The sequence below is a fragment of the Podarcis liolepis genome, assembly GCF_965112155.1.
Source record: "Podarcis liolepis genome assembly, chromosome: 17".
NCBI classification, from domain to species: Eukaryota; Metazoa; Chordata; class Lepidosauria; order Squamata; family Lacertidae; genus Podarcis; species Podarcis liolepis.
Genome location: NC_139571.1, coordinates 28944424 through 28967274, shown reverse-complemented (window position 1 = coordinate 28967274; position 22851 = coordinate 28944424). Strand labels below are relative to the sequence as shown.

The 22851-nt window shown below is 44.3% G+C and overlaps 1 protein-coding gene across 24 annotated transcripts in view; it reads left to right on the top strand.

The window, feature by feature from the left end:
- Positions 1-22851, top strand: part of PALM2AKAP2 (PALM2 and AKAP2 fusion) — a 236287-nt gene that overhangs the window by 197245 nt on the left and 16191 nt on the right. For all 24 annotated transcript variants that reach the window (XR_014520463.1, XR_014520464.1, XR_014520465.1 and 21 more), the window contains one exon: positions 17403-19791. Coding sequence is in view for 15 of the 24 variants with exons in the window: in XM_083481379.1 (XP_083337505.1) it covers positions 17403-19791 (2389 nt within the window). In the remaining 9 variants the exon portion in view is untranslated. The remainder of the gene's footprint in view (positions 1-17402; positions 19792-22851) is intronic.

Below are 22851 nucleotides of genomic sequence, written 5' to 3'. Positions count from 1 at the left end.
TGTCCTGTCGTTAAGTGTTTTGTTCCAAAGAGTGCATTTTATCATAAAGGTTGCAGGCAACGTGGTTGAGGTTTAAAAGAATATGTGGCTCCCGTCTGCTGCAAACTATGCGGTAACGGTTGCAAATGTTATGTTTCCTTTTCCTGCCTTAATAACTTAAGACACTTATTGCTTGTCCCAACCAAAATTAATCAGTTAGATGAAGTTAGCAGGAGTGGAGGAAATACTCTGCGCCTTTGCAGCATGCAGTTTTCAGAAGTAGCCTGTAATATTTTAGGAGAAATAGGTCTCTAAATGATTGCAGACCCATTTCTGAGCTACTCGGAACAGCCTCCTTCTCCTGCTGCTGCAGTGCAGTGTAATGTACTTGGGGTTATCAGCGGGATCATGCAGCTTTCTCCTCCTTTTCAAAGGGCTATTTTAAAACACAGCTTATACTTTTCTGCTACATGAGACCTTCTTGAGTACAGCAAATGGACACTGGAGAAACACAATAGGGGTAGCTAGCCTCTTGGGTTTGTACAGCACTTGTGAGGTCTGTCTCTCCTTTGACTTCTCTCTCGCTCTCTCCCATTCTAATAATGCACCCATTGATATAGAGAGTGTGTTTAATTGTGTCTGAAAAAGCAAGCATAGAATGGTGCCTTTATATCACCATTCTCCAAGCTGCCTCACACTGCTTCGCTATTTCTTTTTGTTCACTTAATTTAGTAGTTAAAACACTATTTAGGATTGTTATCCCAAGTTCTACTTGTTACCACTTAACTTGTTCACTGATGATTTATCAGTTTGTCTTGAAAAATTGTTTATCTCTCCTCTTTCCTCCCCCCCCCCAGTTGTTTTTAGTTCTCCCCTCCTCACTTTCTTTAAATAGCATCTGTCTTGAGTTGTTTCTTGTTCTATAATATTCTGGAAACTAGAGTTACCGTCTACAGTTTAAAAAAGTGTGCATCTGTCTTAACACAATTGCCTTCAGAAGATTAGACCATTTATTTTCATATAACCATTTTGGCGTGATAATATATACTTCAAACAATTTCTCATTCTGCTGGTTTGGTGTGGGGGCATCTTGCTTTCAACTTACACTCATCCCTCCAAATTTTCATACATTACCCTACCAGACTTTTAGGAGGTTCTTGTTCTGAATAGTTACTTTGCAACATGCTTGTTGAGTTTGTGCCTTCCTTTCATCATCCACCTTTTCCGCCTAATGCAACATTGATGAAAATGTGTTAATCAAATAAGTACCTTAACATAAGCCAGATGTGCTGCTTCTGACTTCATTGGTGGCTTTTCATCAGGAAATGGAGAATCAGTGGCTGCCGGGAGGGAGCAGCAGCAGGAGGAGTGGGTTGGAGAAGGGAATGTCTTATTCATTAGGATTCCTTCGGTTCCTTTTGTCCATACAAGGAGGAGGAGGAGAGCAGTTTCTAAATCAGGCTTCCAGTGAAGTGAGCTGGCCTGGGGAATGGTTAGGCGAATGGTTAAGAAAACATAGGGAAATTACTGAGCTTATACTTCTAGTTAGTCGTCACGTGGTAGGTCATATGTTATAGCCCAGATACACCAATGGCATGTAAAGAATTTGACGGCATCCTGTTATACTTCCTTCTTGAAAGCAGTGTTGTAAGTCATTCTTTATTAACCTTTCCACACCCCAAAAGAAATAGCTGGTTTTGTGCTTCAGATATGAGTTTTTCACTAACAGCCGCTACCCCTCAAAACTGACAAAATGCTTTGGGAACCACCGTGAGATCCCAAAGGACTTCGTGACACAGGATGTGGTCTGCTTTTCTCTCTCTCTTTTTACCCTTTCAAGAAAGAAATGATAGCACATGCAAGCTCTTTAGCATGCCCAAAGTAGCTGTTTAGGCCAATTTGCTGAGTTCAGCGTCCAGCAGATCTACTTTGTTTGTTTTGCCAAGACTCTGGACTCATCTACACTTCCATTTGCCCCATGATTTCTTCAGTTTGTCTTGTGATTTTATAGGCGTGGGTCTGAACATGTGAAGATTCCTGGGCGCCAGGATAGCACCTGAGATCTCCATCATCTGGAGGTGCATGCCTGGGGATCATTGGATCTGGACTGTTTTCACACACATCCTGTTGAATTCTATCACTTATGTTTTGTCTGCACAATCAGAACGAATTTCTGGAACCAAATTGCTTTTTCTGTGCAGCCTGAGCAGTGAACAACGTTATAATCAATTACTGTAGTTTGTCTGCTCACAGTTGTAAAGAGTATTCTTACATTATGAATGGTCTACGTCACCAATTAAAAAATGGAGGTTGGAATAGGCCAATATATAATGTGGACTGTCCCTGGATCAAGTGACTTTTCTTTTTTAAGTTTTCAAAGCTCTTAACCTAGCTCAAGGTTGTCATCCGAGCTAGCCAGATGTTTAACTGAGAACCAATCACAGTCAATCCATCATTTTAAAAGTAAGACTTTAGAGCTGTCTTCCCCAAAATGGCAACTAGACATTCTGTTTTGGCGACTGCAGCCTTGGTTTAAGGAGCCATTTGGCCCCTAGCTTACATATCTGAGTTTCTAACCCTGGGCCTGATAGGATTTCCTTTTGTCTCACCAACTTTCCCTTGGGGAAACCCACTGTATACAGTGGTGCCTCGCAAGACGAACGCCTCGCAAAACGAAAAACTCGCAAGACGAAAGAGTTTTCCGTTTTTGAGTCGTTCCGCAAGACGAATTTCCCTATGGGCTCTTTTAAAATGCTAGCGGTCGGGAGCAAAGTCTTTCGCCCACCACCGGCCTTCAGAAGAGGTCCTGGACCTCTTCTGAAGGCCGGCAGGGGGCAAAAGTCTTTGCTCCCCCCCCCATCTGCCTTCCCGGGACAGCGGAGACTTCTCCGCTGTCCCGGGCGATCTTAAAATGCTGGCGGGCAGCAGCGAAGCCTTCGCTGCTGCCCGCCAGCATTTTAAAATCGCCCCGGGACAGCGGGGGCTTTTAAAATGCTGGCGGTCGGCAGCAAAGCGCTCCTGTCCCCGGAGCTTGCGGGGCGGGAGGTGGGGAGAAGGGCTTTTCTTTCCACCGCCAGCCTTCAGAACAGCCTGGCGGTGGGAAGAAAAGCCCTTGTCTCTCCCCCCCCCCCGCCTTCTGAAGGCGGTTTCCATAGGAACGCATTGATTGATTTTCAATGCATTCCTATGGGAAACCGTGCTTCGCAAGATGAAAAACTCGCAAGAAGAAAAAACTTGCGGAACGAATTAATTTCGTCTTGCGAGGCACCACTGTACCTCTGAATCAGAACAAACTGCCATCTGAAGAAAACCTGTTTGGCATTTGTTACAATTCAACAGTAAATAACAGGTTTTCCCAGGGAAAGTGACAGGGCAAACGAAAAACCTCTCGGACTATTTTTCCCATGCTGGGACTCCCAATACCAGAAGTGACTGAAGTCAAAGGGGCTTGGGAAGAGATGCTGAATGGAGTCAAGTCATGAGAGGGGAAGAGTTTAGCTTCCTTCACCCATGTACCCATTTTGCTTTGAAGGCTGGATGTCCTTCATCTTATTACTTCCTGGCTGGGTCCATTCTGGAAAGCGCAACAGTTTGGCCTTAAGGTCCCAAATGTCCAAGCAGCGGATTTTTTCTTCCATCCTGATCACTGGAAGTTCCTTCCAAAAAGGTGGCCCTATTGAAACAGTTGGATGCAGTCGCAAGACCCAGGTTACACAGGTTCCTGCATGGCAAGAGGTTGCAAGTAATTCAAAGTTGTTGGCTGTTTTGCTTTTTGATCCCTGTACTACCTCTGTTCTGATTTCCATACATGCTCTGCTTCTCAGACACTTAACATTTTGTGGAATAGGAATTCCAAGAAGTGGGGGTGGGGGGAATGTGCTAATAGATTTCAAAAGCCACAAATAGTTGCAGTTTTACTACAGTACATTGCATAAATGTCACTGCTACATAGCAGCTGGAATCAAAAGGCAAAACAAGGCATGTGAGTGTGGAATATGCTACACTTACTAAAAATAACTCCTACGGAGTTTTAATTCTGATTACTTCAAGATGGCATCAGTAGAACCTTTGAGCACTGAAGCTATATTCTAATGTGGTGAAACTAGTCTGTTTGCATGATCTGTTCAGAGGGGAAGGTGGATTTCCATTTCAGGAATGAGCTCCCGTAAGGACAAAAAAATAAGTCTGATTAATTTTTTGTTTGTCTTACTATCACTGGCATCATTTTTTAACTGATGGAAAGGAAGTGTGAACTCTCAAAAGGGACTTTCGCCCCCATTGACCTACCGTATTTTTCGTCCCATAGGACGCACCTAGTTTTTTTGGGGGGAAATAAAGGGGGGGAAAATCCTTTATTTCCCCCCCAAAAGCAGGTCGGGGAAACCGAACCAGGTCGAGGAACAGCGGGATGACGGCGCTGCGCCTCCCTGCTGTCCCCCGAGCTTGTGGGGCTGGCCGATGTCTGCCCGGCGCGAGGGGCGCTCTGCATCAGGGCGCCCTGCCCGCCGGACGGCAGGCTGCTAACCGCAACGTGGGGAGCCTTGCGGGGAACTCCTGCAAGGCTCCCCATGCTGCGGATGTCGCCCGGCGCGGGGGGCACTCTGCTTCAGGGCGCCCCACGCGCTGGGCGGCAGGCTGCTATCCGCAGCCTAGACATCCCTGCGGGACCTCCCGCAGGGCTGCCTAGGCTGCGGTTGTGTTCCCGAAGCCTGGAGAGCGAGAGGGGTCGGTGCGCACCGACCCCTCTCGCTCTCCAAGCTTCAGCAAAAGCCTGCATTCACCCCATAGGACACACCCAGATTTCCCCTTCATTTTTGGAGGGGGAAAAGTGCGTCCTATAGGGCGAAAAATACGGTAATTAGTAATTACAAGCATGTTCAAGCATGGGTTTCTGATACATTATTCAGGCCTCATCCTGTGTATTCTCAAAAGTTTATATTATCCCTCCTTCTTATTCCTATGGCAAGAGCACCCATGCTCTAGAAAGGCTGCTACCTTTCTAGATACTCATGGTCCAACTCTAGAGTCTATGTGACAGTGTGAAAGAGAAACCCCAACTGTTGAATGAGTGTCTCCACTCCCATCGTTCTGCTCAGACACTGAGATCCAGCTCCGAGGGCCTTCTGGCGGTTTCCTCACTGAGAGAAGTGAGGTTACAGAGAACCAGGCAGAGGGCCTTCTCGGTAGTGGCGCCTGCCCTGTGGAATGCCCTCCCATCAGATGTCAAGGAAATAAACAACTACCTGACTTTTAGAAGACATCTGAAAGCAGCCGTTTAGGGAAGTTTTTAATGTTTGATGTTTTATCGTCTTTTTAATATTTGCAAGTAGATAAATAGGTACCGCTCTGGAGGGAAGGTAAAGGGCGTTTCCGTCCACTGCTCTGGTTTCGCCAGAAGTGGCTTAGTCATGCTAGCTACATGACCCGAGAAACTGTCTGCAGAAAAACTTCAGTTCCCTCGGCCATTAAAGCGAGATGAGCGCCACAACCCCAGAGTCGTTCACGACTGGACTTAACTGTCAGGGGTCCTTTACCTATATATATATAGCAGAAGCTGCTTTAATGGTGCTATAGCTGAGTTTTGATTTACTATGCAGAAGTAATTCTCATTTATTTTACTGGGTTCTAATAGCTAATATTAGGACCTATTTTTCTCACTTTACCTGGGTATTTATTTTGACCCAATAATATGTCACATTTATATGGGGCATGGTCGAGTCAGACTTAAATCTTTCCCATAGAAATCTATGAGACATCACAATGGCTAAGCATGCACTAAACACTCCCATTGAAATAAATGACATAGAAAACTCTGGTTGCTTCATGTTTGCTTTTTTAAAAACCAGTGTTTTATTTATTCATTCAACCTCTGTATCTGCTGTTTTTAATCTTATGTTGGTTAGAGGCTTCTGGGCAACTTATTTTCATTAGCCTCTTGTACATCTGGATTTGTAAACATATGTTTTAATTAAAAGGATGGTCACAATGGCATGACCTTCAGGAACTGTGTAATGCCATAATTGCATGTCCTGATTTTAGGGTCTAAAATTTAGGTAGTCAGATGTGTGTGAGAAAATTATGTAATGGGAATAGTATCAGTATGAGGTTTCTTCTCTAATTATTTCACTAACTAGTAGTCAAACTCTTTTACCTTTTTGCTTTGTGTGCTAAACACAGAAGTTGTGAAATGACCGCAAAGCATCATATTTTAGTAAGGCAACAAGAGCAATCAGGGAAATGGAACAAGCTTGCAAAGCAACATCTGTTTTATTTTAATAGTTCATATTGCACCAAGACTTCGGTAACAGGGCAGATGACCTTTTCTCTGTGAACAGAGTAGCCTTGTCTTCCCATTGGTAGGATGAAACCACGTATTACGTGGTTGTTTTTCTTAGAAAAATATATTTCAGAAAGAGGCAATTTTGAGCAGAATGGTGGTCTGGGGAGGTTCCTCCTCTCCCCCTCCCTCTCTCCCTCTCTCTCTCTCTCTCTCTCTCTCTCTCTCTCACACACACACACACACACACACACACACACACCGTGTATGTGACTTGTAATTCTGTCAATGTAATTATTGAGTGTAGTGACACCGACAGAGAAGAACAGTATTTGGCAGTGGTAGGCGACTTGATACCCTCCAGTTGTTCTGGATTATAATTCTCATCCTCCCTCTTCATTGGCCATACTCACTGTGGCTGACTGCTGGAGATGAGAACATCTAGAGGGTGCTTATGGGGAAAAAGACATAACATTCCAGATCATCCCCACGGATAAGAGATTGGGAGTGGGGTGCAAGCTCCCTCTCTCTCCCTCCCTCCCCCCCTTTCTGATGTAAATTCTCTTTCTGCTTCTTTCATCACCTTCACTATGATTTATCGTTATGTGTGCATGTGCTTATTCTGATCAGAATTCTTTCTCCTTAGCCAGAACTGGAAGCCAGGGTTTTAAAGCAGGGTTAGGACTGAACCATGGTTAACTGTACCTAACATCTGCTTCAGCTGCTTCTCCTGTTATAAGGAGTGCTTCCACAAGTCCTTTGCCACTGCCTACACATGCTGTGTCTTGTCTATGTCCATGCTACGTATGAACCACCAGTTGGATTCCACTTGTCCATAGAAGTCCATGGGAGTGGCCGCCGAGACCTTATAACTCCGGTCCTGAAAGACCTTCATTGGCTCCCAGTACATTTCCGAGCACAATTCAAAGTGTTGGTGCTGACCTTTAAAGCCCTAAACGGCCTCGGTCCAGTATACCTGAAGGAGCGTCTCCACCCCCATCATCCAGCCCATACACTGAGGTCCAGTGCCGAGGGCCTTCTGGTGGTTCCCTCGCTGCGAGAAGTGAGGTTACAGGGAACCAGGCAGAGGGCCTTCTTGGTAGTGGCGCCTGCCCTGTGGAACACCCTCCCATCAGATGTCAAGGCAATAAGCAATTATTTTACTTTTAAAAGACAACTGAAGGCAGCCCTGTTTAGGGAAGTTTTAAATGTCTGATGCTGTATTGTTTTTAATATTCAGTTGGAAGCCACCCAGAGTGGCTGGGGAAACCCAGCCTGATGGGCGGGGTATAAATAATAAATTATTATTATATTATATAGGTCTCTTGCAGGCAGAGTCCATTGATATGTCTATATAAGCAAACCCCGAAGCCCTTCATGAAAATCATCCAGTGTTTTTTTGCGGGGAGGAAAGGAACCTTGAGCTGCATCTCATCTAGTGTCCTTAGGTAGTGATATTACTGGCCAAACAGTAGGCAGCAGAGGGAATAGCATTCATCACTTCTTTTGCTCAGAGAAGTAATGGGTTACAGCCCAGTGCACATTCGCCTTTGCTTCAGTGTGTTCAAGCGCTAAGGAAGCATATATTTTTTTCCAGCTTGCAGTGTGCCTGTTCTTGATCACTGTTCTAAACTGATGAGAGTTTTAGTTCTATATAAACAATGGTCTGATAGCTTTATTGGCCAGAGGCTAAGGTGATGTTTGATGCGTCACTGGGAGCTCTGCGAACATGTCAAAACTGTGAATGTTTATACAGAAGCAGGTTTGACTGTAATGCAACATGTCCAGGAAAGGAGACAGGGAAATAATGCCTCATGGTCCTTTGTAGTCGTAGTACAGTGGTGCCCCGCAAGACGAATGCCTCGCAAGACGAAAAACCCGCTAGACGAAAGGGTTTTCCGTTTTTTGATGCGCTTTGCAAGACGAATTTCCCTATGGGCTTGCTTTGCAAAACGGAAAAGTCTTGCGAGTCTTGCGATTTTTTTCGCTCCCCCCCCCTTTTTCTAAGCCGCTAATAGCCTTTTAGCCGCTAAGCCGCTAAGCCTTTAATAGCCGCTAAACCGCTAATAGGGTTGCTTCGCAAGACGAAAAAACCGCTAGATGAAGAGACTCACGGAACGGATTATTTTCGTCTTGCGAGGCACCACTATATCTGTAGAAGCGTCAGAACTCTCAGATCTTGCAAGACTATATATTCGTTATTATAGAAATCACAGAACACTAGAGTTGGAAAGGACCACAAAGTTAATCTCTTTTCAACCTCTCTTTCACTCAAAGTGGGGCTCAAACCCACAACCCTGAGATTAAGAGTCTCGTGCTCTACCAGCTGAGCTATATGAGCAGCGTTCAAACTGATAAAAATGGCTCTGTTGCAATAAGCGGTGGCAGCGGAACCTCCCTTAAAAGCTCCCATTTGCACTAAATGCAGCTTTTTTTCTTATGTTCATTGCAGAGGGGGGATTTTTGTCAGGAACATGCCTAGGAAGGTTAAAGCCCCCCTCTCTAACACCGTTGTCCTAACGAGAATCTTCCCTCAACACTACAAATAAAATTAAATCCCAGGCATGGTTGCTAAACATGAAATAAAAGTAATGTCCTTTTTAACTGTTAGTTTGCTAACTCGCTAGATCATAGCCATATTTGGCATCCAGTATCTAAACTGGGGGGAAACCAAAGAATGTGACAACTGCAAATTGAATATTTTAAATCCAAACACAAATTCTGCAATTGCAGGGGTTTTTTTCCTTGATTTGTTTTGGTTCTAATTTCAAGCCGCATTTTTAGTTTCGTTATTTTGCTTGTAATAAAACTTTTCAAAAGAGCAATGTTTAATTTATGTCCTGATTTCTGCAAGTTACTGCACACTTTCAGCATATAGGTCTTTCATTCATTGCCTTAAAAAAAACACACCAACCACCCCTTCCTTTCTATTTAGTAGGGGCATAAGAAATCAAGGAGAGAGAGAGTGTTTTTCAGACCTTGTGCCATATTTATTAATAGCTACAGAAGTCGCAGTTCATAATAAAGAAGCTATTGTGAATCAGCAGTGTGGTTCACAGTCCTAACTTGTCATTTTAATTTTGAAACCTTTTAATTCCTTAGCCATGCCAAATTCCCTCAGGATGTAAATAGATCTGTAGTGGGTTCTAAACCTTTACACTAAAACATTAATTCTTTTTCAGCATGTGCTATTTTTCAGTTATATTTGAGTGTTTATCCTGATCTCATATTTCTTCCCCGAACATCAAAACGCAGCATTTTCAATACCAGTCTTTCAAATAAGTAAACAGATGTTACCAGCCCATTAAAAAGTTTCATTAAACCAGCTGCCTACCTATACTAAATTCAATCATTTGTAGCCTTAAAGAAGGAGAGAAGTGAATGAATAGAATTTTCCTGCTTGGTCACCTAGAGACTTTGTTTTTCACCGCAGGTGACCAGATAGGTGAGTGGTTGCAATGCATTCTATCTAATTGTGCCCTTATGTGAAAGGAAAAAGTCTTTCCATAAACAGAAAAGCTTTTGATTTAACTGAAAGGGGAAGTGATATTTGCTGACTTCCTCTGCAGACTTCTACACCACCTTCCACAATCCCATGAAATTGGTTTTCAGGGTCTGGAGGAGGGTACAAGGGGAAGGTGAATGTGAAAATTACCTCTCTCTTGCACAATGCCCTTCCATTCACAGAAAGGGACAATTGGATCCCACCCGTTATCCAGTATTCTGGAAGAATCTCCTTATTTGTGAAGTGTAAATTAAGGTTCTAGTTCTGAGGAATCTTCTAAATCAAGGTTTCCCAAACTAGGGTCTCCAGCTGGTTTTGGACTACAACTCCCATCATCCTTGACCACTGATCCACTTGCCCAGAGGAGCTTTGGGCTTACCTTCCTTGAACAGCAGCCCAGCAAGCCATATTTGAAATTTGCATGAATGCTCAAAAGTGATTGTGATTGAGTTTGAGGTGGGAGGGAGAGAGAAAGATAGAAGTCTGTTGCTTAAAGAAAGTGTTCAAGAATTTGGGTGTGCCTAAAGTGGTACTGTGGGTTTTGGCCTATTGTATTTATCCAAGCTATGATGCAAAAGTTCAGAAACCCAAGTTGTAATTTCTCAAAGTGACAATACCTGAAAGACTGCCCCATAGCCCTGTAAGATCACACATATCATCTGGTGAAATTCTCTTTGTGGCACCGCACCCTACAGAATAGGGACGTGGGTGGCGCTGTGGTCTAAACCACAGAGCCTAGGGCTTGCCGATCGGAAGGTCGGCAGTTCAAATCCCCACTACAGGGTGAGCTCCTTTTGCTCAGTCCCTGCTCCTGTGTCGCGTATTCCACGCGGCGTTTTCAGCAAAACACTAAGAGTTCCAGGTTTTTCAGTGCAGTCCTTTTTAATGTGAGCTATACATAGGCTATATACAAAAGAAACAGTCCATACAGAGTACTTACAAACGAATACTCTCCACCACAGCACCACCACACTACAGCACAACCACCACACCACTGTTAAACAGGCTTTCCTTTTTAAAACAGGTGATAGCCAATTACACTAATCACACTCCTGCTGAGTCACTCTGACCCAGCAGAGTATTGCATCATCCTGTTGAAGCCTGCAGACTTATCCAGTATCCTGCAAATCCCAACACTCCTCCTTAAGTCAAAGGCTTGAGACCTAATAATTCTCTTAAGTCTCGAAATTTAGGAGCATCCAAACATTTTGTATACAAATCTGCCACATTACATTTTGTGTTACAGTGCTGTACCTTTAACACATTTCTTTCCAAAGCATTTTTCACATTTCCGTATCTTATCGCAATATGTTTACTCTTGCTCTTAAAATTCTGTTGGTTAGCAAGCTGTTGTGCAGCCATGTTGTCACTTAGCACAGTGATTGGCATTTCAGAAGGTATTCCAAGCTCTTTTGTTAGGCAAGCAAACCACTCTATTTGTGATACACATTCGCTTATGGCTGAGTACTCTGCTTCACAAGTACTTGTGGCAACAAATGTTTGTTTCTGGGATTTCCACTGAACCAGGGCATTTCCAATATATATGGCATAGCCAGTGGTAGACTTTCCATTTTCTCTGTCCCCCCAGCTGGCATCAGCGTATGCATACACTTGCTGATCATGTCCTGTATCCAGCACCAGTTTGTAATCTTTTGTGCCTTTCAGATACCTTAGGATTCTTTTAAGTGCTACCCAGTCTCTCTGAGCCGGGTCTGCACTCCTTTGGCTTAACATGTGCACTGCCAATGTTATGTCGGGTCTTGTCCAACAACTTAAATATAACAGAGAACCCAACAGAGAATGAAACGCTGTTGCATTCTCACATTTTTGCCCTTCTGGTTCATTTTTGTACTGGGTAGTTATGGGAGTGTCAACCTCATTTGCCCTCTCCATTCCATATGTCTTCAGTAACTTTTCGATTTTTTCCTTCTGACTCAGAGAGTAAATGCCCTCTTCATTTCTCTGAACCTCTACTCCTAAGTAATTCTGAATCTCTCCCAAATACTTCAGTTTGTATTTGTTACCTAGGCTGTTTATAAACCAAGACACTTGCTTTTGTGTAGTTGTTATTAGACAGATATCATCAACATACAAAAGTAAATAACAAACACTTCCTTGCACCATTGCTGAATATAAACAGGAATCAGCCAGGCTTTGTTTGAATCCCATCTTTTTCAAAGTTGTGTCTATGCATTCATGCCATAGACGTGCACTTTGGTGTAAACCGTATAGTGCCCTTTGCAGTTTTAACACCATGCTGTCTTTTTCTAGCTCATAACCTGGTATTTGCTGTAAATATACCTCGGCGTCAATAGGAGCATTTAAATATGCTGAGGCAACATCAAAATGATTAACTTTTAACCCCCTCAGACTTGCCATTGCTAAAACTGATTTTACTGTTTCAGCCTTTGCTGTTGGGGCAAACACTTCATCATAATGTATCATTTTCCTCTGTGTAAAGCCCCGTGCAACCAACCTGGCTTTCCTCTGACAACTACCATCAGCCAGCTTTTTCACTTTAAAAACCCACTTACAGCTTATGGGCTTTTTACCTTCAGGCAATTCTGTAGGTACAAACACATTGTTGTTTAGCAGAGAGTTATACTCTGCCTGCATTGCCTTTAACCACGCCTCTTTCTCTAGAGTAGGTAACTCTTGCACTTCTTCAAAGTTTTCTGGCTCAGTTGCACAAACCTGGTTTATGGTGGCTGGGAACCCATAACGGTTTGGAGGTTGACCTTTATTACTTCTTGCAGACCTCCTTGGTTCATTAATCTCACCCCCTGGGCTACCTTCAGGACTGCTTTTGGGGTGGATTGACTCTGGAGATCTACCTCCTCCTGTCCCTGTTGCACTTTCTTCTCTCCCCTGCTCCATGCTAGCAGCTGGAGAAAAATGCTCCACCTTTACTTCCTCCCTTTCAGTTTCTCTGGGAGAGCTGCCAATTCTTAGCTTTGTTTCAGCTGCCTTATCAGGTATGCTCGGCAGTAAAACTTTTTCTGGCAGCAGGTTTGCATGTATCTTGGGCCAATTTCTTTGCTCATTAAAGCTGGCTGATCTACTATAACTCAAAAGGTTTTTATCATCTTCAAACCTGTAGGCTTTCGTACCACTTTCATACCCAAGAAATAGCAACTGCTGTGCCCTTTTCCCACCTTTTCTTCGGTTTTTCACAGGTATGTCAACCCATGCCTTTGTCCCAAAGATTCTTAAATGTTGCAAACTGGGACTTTTGTTATAGAGAATTTTATAGGGTATGTCATCTAGTACCCTTGACCACAAGCGATTCCCAATATAATTCGCGGTCTTAATACTTTCAGCCCAGTACTTAATTGGAAGATTTGCATCTGCTAACAATGCTTTCATTTGTGTCTGCAAGACACCTCCCCTACGCTCTGCTACTCCGTTCTCCTGAGGCGTGGCCACATTGGTAAGCCTATGTTTAATCCCTTGGGTACGCAACCAGTTTCTTAGGGAGCTTGCCATAAACTCCCCTCCCCTGTCTGATTGAATAGAGGACACCTTTTCACCAAGTTGCCTTTCTACCCTTCTTACCCAGAACTTCAAAGTTTGGGCAACGTCAGACTTTTGCTTTAATGGATAGACCCAGCCAAATCTAGAAAAATCATCCACTAGGATCAAACAATACTTGTTGTGGGAGACACTAGGTGGAAAAGGACCAGTTACATCAGCATGGATCAACTCCAGTGTTTTTTTGGTTTCTCTCTGGCTTGCTCTTGCTACTGGGCAAGCCCTGCTTTTAACCTCCTTGCAGATATTGCAGTCTAAGTAATTATCACAACTTTTTATGTTTTTCATCCCCCCACACAACTCCAATGTTTTGTTTAGCACCTTATAGCTAGCATGAGCCAAACGCCTGTGCAGGAGATGAATACACATATCATGGGTCGGGACATTTTGCACATTCGCAACCTTAGATTCACACTGCAGTACATACATATTAGTTCTAAGGCTAGCATTTGCCAACACTGCCCCATTTTGCTTTATCTGGCACTGATCTCCCACAAAATTTACTTCAAAGCCTGCTTTTGCCAAATCAGGAATGCTCAGGAGATTGTTTTGCAAACTAGGCACACACAACACATTCCTGAATGTGTGTCCCAGCTGTGGGAACACAACCTCCCCCTCACAAACCACATTAGCTTTCTGGCCCGTAGCAAGACTTACATGTTTTTTTGTTTGAAGCCCTAGCATCAGTTAGCAGTCCTTTTCTTTTACAAAAAGTTTGAGAAGCTCCACTGTCCAGAACCCACAGTTCCTCATTTTCTTGACCATCTGCAGACACCCAAGCGGTAGACTCCCTCTGCTGCCACTTGTGCTTCTGCTGTTTTTGTTGTTTCCTCGGGCAATCCCGAAGCAGATGTCCACTGGACTTGCAGCAAAAACACCTTTTTACTTTGTTGACCACCGGCTGGTCTGCAGCAGCTCCTCCTGGCTGTTTCTCCGGCTCCCGACACCTCTGCTCTTCCCGGCTGTTGTTCCCTCTGGGATGCTCCAACAGCTGGGCTGAGGTCATCTTTCGCTCTGCACGCCTGTCCTCCTCTGCATACAACCGTCCGGTCACGTATTCCAGAGTCAGCTTATCAGTCTCTACAGACTCGAGGGAGTTGACCAGCATATCATAGCTGCCATCAAGGGAACTCAGGACTATAAAGACTTTGTCCTCTTCCCCCACAGGCCTCCCTCTTAAGGCTAGCTCCTGGAAACAGCCTGTTAGGAATTTTAGGTGGTTTACCAGGGAGTCCCCCGGTTTCTTCCGACACCGGTACAGTCTCCTGGTCAGTGTTATCAGTGAGCCAGCTGTCTCTCGCACATGGACAGCCTTGAGCGCATTCCATGCCTCACTTGCCGTCACCTTATCAGCTACATAGACTAGCTGGCTGTCGTCCACTCCAAGGATGATCGTAGCCAAAGCTTTCTCATCCTTTTCATCCTCCTCAGGGGGCTGCGGTGGCTCTTCCACCACTTTCCACAGGCCCTCACGCTTGAGGAAGTGTTGCATGCGGACCGACCAGGTGCTGTAGTTCGTGGCAGTCAGCTTCTCCAGCAGCACGCCAGTTCTGGACTGCTCCATCCCTGCAGCTCACCTCCAGCACCCACGGCTAGATAACTGCCACCTGTACTCTTGCGCAGCGGAAGCGTGCTGGGCCCATAACCCTGTCGCGTATTCCACGCGGCGTTTTCAGCAAAACACTAAGAGTTCCAGGTTTTTCAGTGCAGTCCTTTTTAATGTGAGCTATACACAGGCTATATACAAAAGAAACAGTCCATACAGAGTACTTACAAACGAATACTCTCCACCACAGCACCACCACACTACAGCACAACCACCACACCACTGTTAAACAGGCTTTCCTTTTTAAAACAGGTGATAGCCAATTACACTAATCACACTCCTGCTGAGTCACTCTGACCCAGCAGAGTATTGCATCATCCTGTTGAAGCCTGCAGACTTATCCAGTATCCTGCAAATCCCAACATCCTGCCCACCTAGCAGTTAAAAAACACGTCAAGTGCAAGTAGATAAATATGTACTGCTCCAGCAGGAAGGTAAATGGAATTTCCATGTGCTGCTCTGGTTCGCCAGAAGTGGCTTAGTCATTCTGGCCACATGACGCGGAAGCTGTCTGCGGACAAACACTGGCTCCCTCAGCCTATAGAGCGAGATGAGCACGCAACCTTAGAGTTGTCCACGACTGGACTTAACGGTCAGGCATACCTTTACCTTTACCCTACAGAATATTAAAGCAAACCCTTCAAGCGTCCCTATTTTCTAGGGACGTTCCTGGATTTACAGAAGCTGTCCTGGTTTCTGATTAGATCCCGGAATGTCCCACTTTCCCTTATGACATCCATATTTTCATTGGAAAAATGTTGGCGGGTTTGGAGTTATGTGACCCCTCACCCAAGGGGAAAGGTTACTATGCAACCTTTAGAATTCATCTGAAGGCAGCCTTGTATAGGAAGTTTTTTTAAGATGTTTAATGTTTTATTATGTTTTTATAAATGTTAGAAGCCACCCAGAGTGACTGGGGCAACCCAGTCTGATGGATGGGGTGGCCTTCTTCTTCTTCTTCAATGGGACGTTCCTATTTTTATTGGAGAAATGTTAGAGGGTCCCGTAGTTTTCCATGCATAAGATGGGGGGGGGTGTTCCGTCTTATACATGGATAGTGCAGAGTTGGGACAGGTGATTGCTTGCAGCCCTGAGCAAGAGTTTTTCTGTGGTGATCTGGGTGAATGGTGTATGCAGCCAGGGCTGCTTTGGATTGGCTGTTGCTGTGGCAGTTGGGTGGGTTATTGTTGGCTGCGTCAAGGGCTGCTGTGTATCGGCTGCCATTGCTGCCAGTGGGCGTGCGATTGGCAGCTGCTGGCTGTGATCTTGCAGGTGGTGGTGTGTTTTGCAGCGTTCTCCATTCATGTGAGTGATTATCTGCATTCCCTCTCCCCAAAAAACTCAACAACTCTGGGCCATCTCCCCCCACTTTCTTTAATCGTAGTCCCCAAAAACGGGGCATCTTATACACGGGGACATGTTATACACAGAAAAATATGGTATGTTGTAGGTGGTGATTTGAAAACTTGCATTTCCTGTTATTGTTCCTGTACTATGGGGTGTGTTTGCCTCTACCATACCTAAAGCATCAGCTGCTTCAGGTCTCTTTTGGAGGCATATTATTTTGCCCAGGCTTTCCCTGATCCATAAGAACAGGTTTTTCTGCTTTTATATGCTTTTTATACTGCTGTTTTAACAATTTTGTGCTATGTTTCTGTTTTAACCTTTTTTGTTGGTCTAATGTTGTATACTGCTTAGAGGTGTGTGTTTTTTAAAAAATGAGCAGTTTATAAATACCTTTAAATTAAATGAATAAGGGGGGGAAAGTTGCCTTGCATCTCACTGGGCTTTCTGTCACTTTAAAACAATGAACTGTGTGCATTTCCTCTTCCTCACCTGCGGAACACATTTTAATTCACTGCGTCTCAAAAATGCTATGAAATATTGAAATGCGAAAGTCAACTGTTGTTGTACAGTTCTTTGTTTTTAAGTTGGTCAACACCCTCATATCGGCGCTCAGTGACAAAACAAGCTGTTGCACCTAGCAATTAGTAAGTAGCAGCAATAACGAGCGCAGGTGGGAGATAATGAAGGTGGATATTTTACTGGATTTCAAGTGTGGCTATATAATTATTATAACGTTTTGCATGTACAGTGGTATCTCTGGTTACGAATGCGTCAGGTTATGAACTCCGCTAACCCGGAAGTAGCTGCTCCTGGTTGCGAACTTTGCCCCAGGATGCAAACGGAAATCACGTGCCAGATGTATGCACGCAGCGGGAGGCCCCATTAGCGAAAGCGCGCCTCAGGTTAAGAACGGTTTCAACTTAAGAACAGGCCTCCGGAACGAATTAAGTTTGTAACCAGAGGTACCACTGTATATGTGAAAAGCATATTCTCTTTCTTTTCTAGAAGAATTTGTTTCCCATTCTCATATAATGATTTACGGGGGGGGGGTTGCTAGGGGTGATGGTTGCTTTAGGCATTTTTTTGCATTACAAGGAATCTTATTTTTCCACAGAACTTCATGGTTGCTTCCCCCTCCCTTTCTATTTCCTCTATAGAAATCATCTAGACTCTCTGAGGATGACATCAAGTTGAGAAAAGAGACAGACCGATATCGTGCCAATTTCCTGGACCCTGCTGGTGTGCATGCGGCAAAAGGAGAGAGGATGGAAATAGAAGCCCTGGCCTCCGAACGTAGAAGCATCACAGTAGGGACTTCAGCGCGCACAGCGGACAACCAAACTCACTTCGCTTCCCCTGCTGCAAGCCACAATGGACTTAAAGACAGGCACGAATCGTTGGACAGTGAGGTTGCTAAAGAGATCAGGTACCTCGATGAAGTGCTAGAAGCAAACTGTTGCGATTCGGCTTCTGATAACCCCTTTAATGGGATGACTTCCTCCTCCCCTGAGCCAAGTGCATCCATTGTTGTGGATGGCTCTGGTCCATCTGTTCACCTTGCTAATGATTCCAGAGCACCCAACGAAAGCAGCACCATTGTAGTTCGTGGGCAAGCGGCTCCAGTCGTGGAGCACAGTGGAATAAACGTTGCGCCTGGGAAGCTTAAGCCAAATGGCCACTCCATGGGCATCCTGCAAGAGGAACACTGTGACAGCCTGAAAGTGCCAGTGAGTCCATGCTCTTCCACAAGCTCGAGGTCTTCCAAGGATGGAGAAGCGACGTTGGCCACCATTAAGAAAGAGGCTAAGTTTGAGCTTAGAGCGTATCATGAAGACAAGAAGCCATCAAAGCTCTTTGAGGAGGAGGATCCAAGGGAGAATTACAGAGTGCGTAAAGTGAGGCCCTCCGAGGAAATGATGGAGCTGGAGAAAGAGCGGCGGGAGCTCATTCGAAGCCAGGCTGTCAAGAAGAACCCAGGTATAGCAGCAAAGTGGTGGAACCCTCCCCAGGAGAAGACGCTGGAGGAGCAGCTAGATGAGGAACACCTGGAGTCTCACAAAAAATACAAGGAACGCAAAGAGAAGCAGCAGCAGCAGCCACCAATGCCTGTGAAACATGCCTCACATTTGTCTGCAGCACCTGATCCAGTTAGCAGTAAAAAGGTTGATGTTGTCACAGAGCAAATAGATTTTTCAGCTGCACGGAAGCAGTTCCAGTTAATGGAAAATTCAGGCCCGCCAAATAACACAACAGCAGCACCCAAGAGATCAGGGACCCCCAAAATGTTCACCATACAACCCTTCTACAAACCAATAGGTCCATCTCAAATGGACCGGCGAACAGCCTCAGTTACAAAGCCTGTCTCTCCGTGTGGGCAGACTTTGCTAGTTGGTAACAACGATATTACTGTTGTAAAAGCTGAGAAGGTGTCTTGCATCTTAGATGACAATAGCGTTCAGAACATCTCTGGTGACTCAGTGAGAGTCTCTCCATACAGTGATGCCACGAAACATGGCCATTCTACAAAGGGATGGTCGGATGATGGCGAGTTCATGAGTGCAAAGGCAGTCTTTACAGTGGTGAGAGATGATGAGCAGGGCACCTTAGATCAGTTCTCGAGGTCAGTCAATGTGTCTTCCCCTCCAGAGGAACTGGACTCTGGGCTGGATGAATTGTCAGTGAGATCTCAGGATACAACCGTTTTGGAAACACTTTCCAATGACTTCAGCATGGACAATATAAGTGACAGTGGTGCCTCCAACGAGACAATGAATGCCCTTCAAGAAAATTCACTCACCGATTTCTCCTTGCCCCAGACCCCTCAGGCTAACACTCCTTCCGACTGTCGAGGAGACGGTATTTTCAAGTCACTTAGCGACCACGGCTTTTATTCTCCATCTTCACCGTTACTTGACTCCATGCTCATTGATGAGCAGTTAGAATACCAGGCTGGCCTACTGGTCCAAAACGCCATTCAGCAAGCCATAGCTGAGCAGGCTGACAAAGCAAGTTTTAAGCAATCTGCTGCAGAGCAAAAGAACCTCCAGGTCAAGGAACAGGAAGAGGAGGTGGTCAAGGCACCATGCTCTGAGAAACGGCACAATCCAACATTTCAGCCACCTCAGGTGTCCTCTCCTGTGCAAGAAAAGCGAGATTCAGCACCAAAGACTTCTGCAGCTCAAGACTCTGTACTCAGGGAAAGGCAAGTTCCACAGCCATCTCCTGTTGCTCACACCACCAGACCAGTCACTGTAGAGGAAACCAAGCCAGAAGTCAGCTATTTCAGCAAGTATTCAGAAGCCGCTGAGCTAAGGAGCACGGCTTCTATTCTGGCTATGCAAGAAGCGGAGGTGACAGTAGGGCCTTTCAAACTAAGGTCAAAAAAGCAGAGGACTTTGTCTATGATAGAAGAAGAAATCCGAGCAGCCCAAGAAAGAGAGGAAGAACTGAAAAGACAAAGGCAGGGTATGCAGCTGGCACGCAGCCCTGTCGCAAAGAGTGCACCTCCTCTACCCACCAGAACTGTGTCTTACAGAACTGCACCAGGTAAGAGCCTAACTTTTTCCTTAATCAGCAAAATAGATGCAGACCAGTGACAGCCAGCGTGGTACCCTTGATGTGTTTGTTATTGGACTCCAGTTCCCGTCAGCTCCAGCCAGAATGGCCATGTATGATGGGGGTTGTAGTTCTCCAACATCTGGGTTGGGGCAGCAAATTGGCTATCGCTGGTGGAGACTAGGTTGCTCTCAGACTACAGCCTTTCTGTTTGGTTGCAAACTTTCACCCTGACGAAGAACTCCTCTAGCAGAGCAAGCTTTGCTGGATCAGACCAAGGGTCCCACCTATTCCCTGCATCCTGTTAGCAAAAATGGCATCCAGGTGCCTCCAGGGTGCACATGACAGAACATGACATTATTTCCCCCTCCTTATTTGTTTGTCTCCATCATCTGGCCCTGATCCTGCCATTCTGTTGAGTGATCATGGCTGGTTGCCATTGATGGATCACTGCATTTGCTTTTGTTTTTTGAAGTCACCCACTGCATCCTATGGCAGGGAGTAGGCTAATCTGCAGTGGGGTGGGGGAATCTCTCTGAGTTCCCTAGGAATAGGAATTCCAGAGAGTCTGTGGCGTACTGCTGGATATCTTGCCTGTATGAATGATGGAACTGCAAGAAGAGCCTCAACTGAATATATTATGGCATGGGAAGGTGCATATGGGAAAGGCACTTTATATCATTGCCATCTGCTTTTGAAATGTAAATAAGTGGTGGTCCACCATCCCAATAATTTTGGGTACTTTTGTTGATTCCAGTAGGGGATGGGAAGCATGGGCGTAACTTTCCTATTGATATCAGTAGATCTAATAACTATCTGTGCTACTTCCCAGAAAAGATAAATGATGTAGATGTAGAACAATAGCGTACAATGTAGATCAAATGATAGATGGGAGGGAAATAGGCTACAAAGGAGTGGGTGTGTCTTCAAAGTTATTTTTTCCATGTGGCATTCAGTCCTGACCTTAATGTCATCTGTTGTAAGATGTCAACTTTAAGGAACCTCCAGAAATTGGAACTGCAAGCTTCTGCTTTGAGAAAAAAAACCTGATTAAAAGTGGGCAAGCTGGCTGGCTGCATTTCAATGTCAGCAACTTTGGGAAGACTGCTAGATCCATCTTCAACAGCATTTCCAAACATGTGCTTGAATCCGTGCCGGATTTATGTATAAGCTAAACAAACTATAGTTTAGGGCCCCACTCTCTTGGGGGGGCCCCAAAAAATTTAAAGAGAACAAAAACTGGATGTACATTTCCAAAATATAAGTTAAGTTCAACAATTACTTTGATAAAATCCATATTTCATTATGTGCAAATGGCTTTAGATACCTATTAGGTCCATAAATTACCATATAACATATATTCAACACAAAAAACAGCGGCAATTTGTTGTTGACAAAAGGCAGCTGGACATATAAAGGGCCCCATTACCTTCAGTAGCTTAGGGCCTCATCAGACCTAAATCTGGCCCTGGTCTGCATTATTCCTTTAAGCTAATAAATATTCTCACTCTATTTCACAACTTTGCTAGAAACAAAGAAGGTGAATAAATCATCTTTTTTTTTTAATCCTGGCAAATAGCTAACAATAAAGCCTCATACATCTCTTTGCTAGTTGGGAATAGAATTCGCTGCTCAGTCATATTTTCAGCTTTCAAGAAAGTGGAGAACTGCACAGATTATATAGGTCAGGGAAGGGTTGTTTTGTTTTGCAATTTGCAGGAAACCTAGATGCTAGTAAAATGCTGGTGAAATGTGAGATACGGTTGAAAGGGAGGTAAACCTGGATTCATCTTTATTTAGAGCAGTCTTTTTCAACCTTTTTTGGGCAAAGGCACACTTGTTTCATGAAAAAAATCACGAGGCACACCACTACTGTGTGCGGAGAGGGAGATGTCAGAGCCCCGCTGCTCTCTATGGGGAATCGGATGAGAGCGGACCGCCTGTCCGCTCTCATCCGATCCCATCTGATCTGATCCCCACCCAGGACGGATGGAAAATAGGGTGTACACAGTCCGGCGCCTGCCTAGTGGGCGAAAATTTGACTTTTTAAAAAAATCTTTCGAATTTTTCAATTTTTCCCATGGCACACCAGGCAACATCTCGCGGCACACTAGTGTGCCGCGGAACAGTGGTTGAAAAACACTGATTTAGAGAACAGTGAAGGTTCTGGGGAAAATATACAGGTTGGTTAGAAAGACAAACCCAAATAGGATGAATGCAAGAGTGAAGTAAACAGAAAAGTAATGTATGTATTAGTGGTTATACCTCTGTATGTAGTGCTTTTATCCTCCCTCTGTAGCATTCCTTAGAAGTTCTGTGTGACACAGGGAAAAGACGTTATAAATAAGTAAAAAATTAGATTGCTATGATCAATGAAAAAAATCCCTATGGAAAATCGCATACAAAAATTTCCTGCTCTCTGTCACCATCTGGTGTTGCATGTTTATAGTGCATTCAGATTGTTGGGGTTTTTTTACTATTGTAGCTGAGTCCATAGTCGTTCACAGGCCTGATTTAAATGTTATGCTGGCTATGTTTAAAAAAAACTTGCTGGAAGCAGAGAGGTAACCCAACACTGAGAAATTGGATACTAATAATGTTGGGTGTAGTATATATTCTGAAATTTACCGATATTGTTAAACACCAAGAAGAGAGACAAAGTAATAGAAGTTTTGATGTAAAATTGTCTTTGTTATGCCCTGGGACAATAAGGTACAAGCTTATTAGAAATCTTGTGAATCGCTAGAAATTATTGTTCTTTTTGTGTGCGTCTATTACTGCTTTCGGGATGGGATTTATAATTATTTTAGAATACTTAATGTCTAGAAGATGTTATCAAGTGCATTGCACTGTAATAATAACCAAGTGCCTTTTGGCATCTAAAGGCTGGCAAATGTATTGAAAGATGTTTTCATGGACTCTCGTGACACTTCTTCAGATGCAGCTTGAACTATTACAACTCGCAGCTCAAACACGTTGACTATTTTAGTATAATTTTCTACAGAAAACCAGATAAGCCCTTATTTCATTTTCAGTTCTTTGCTACTTTTA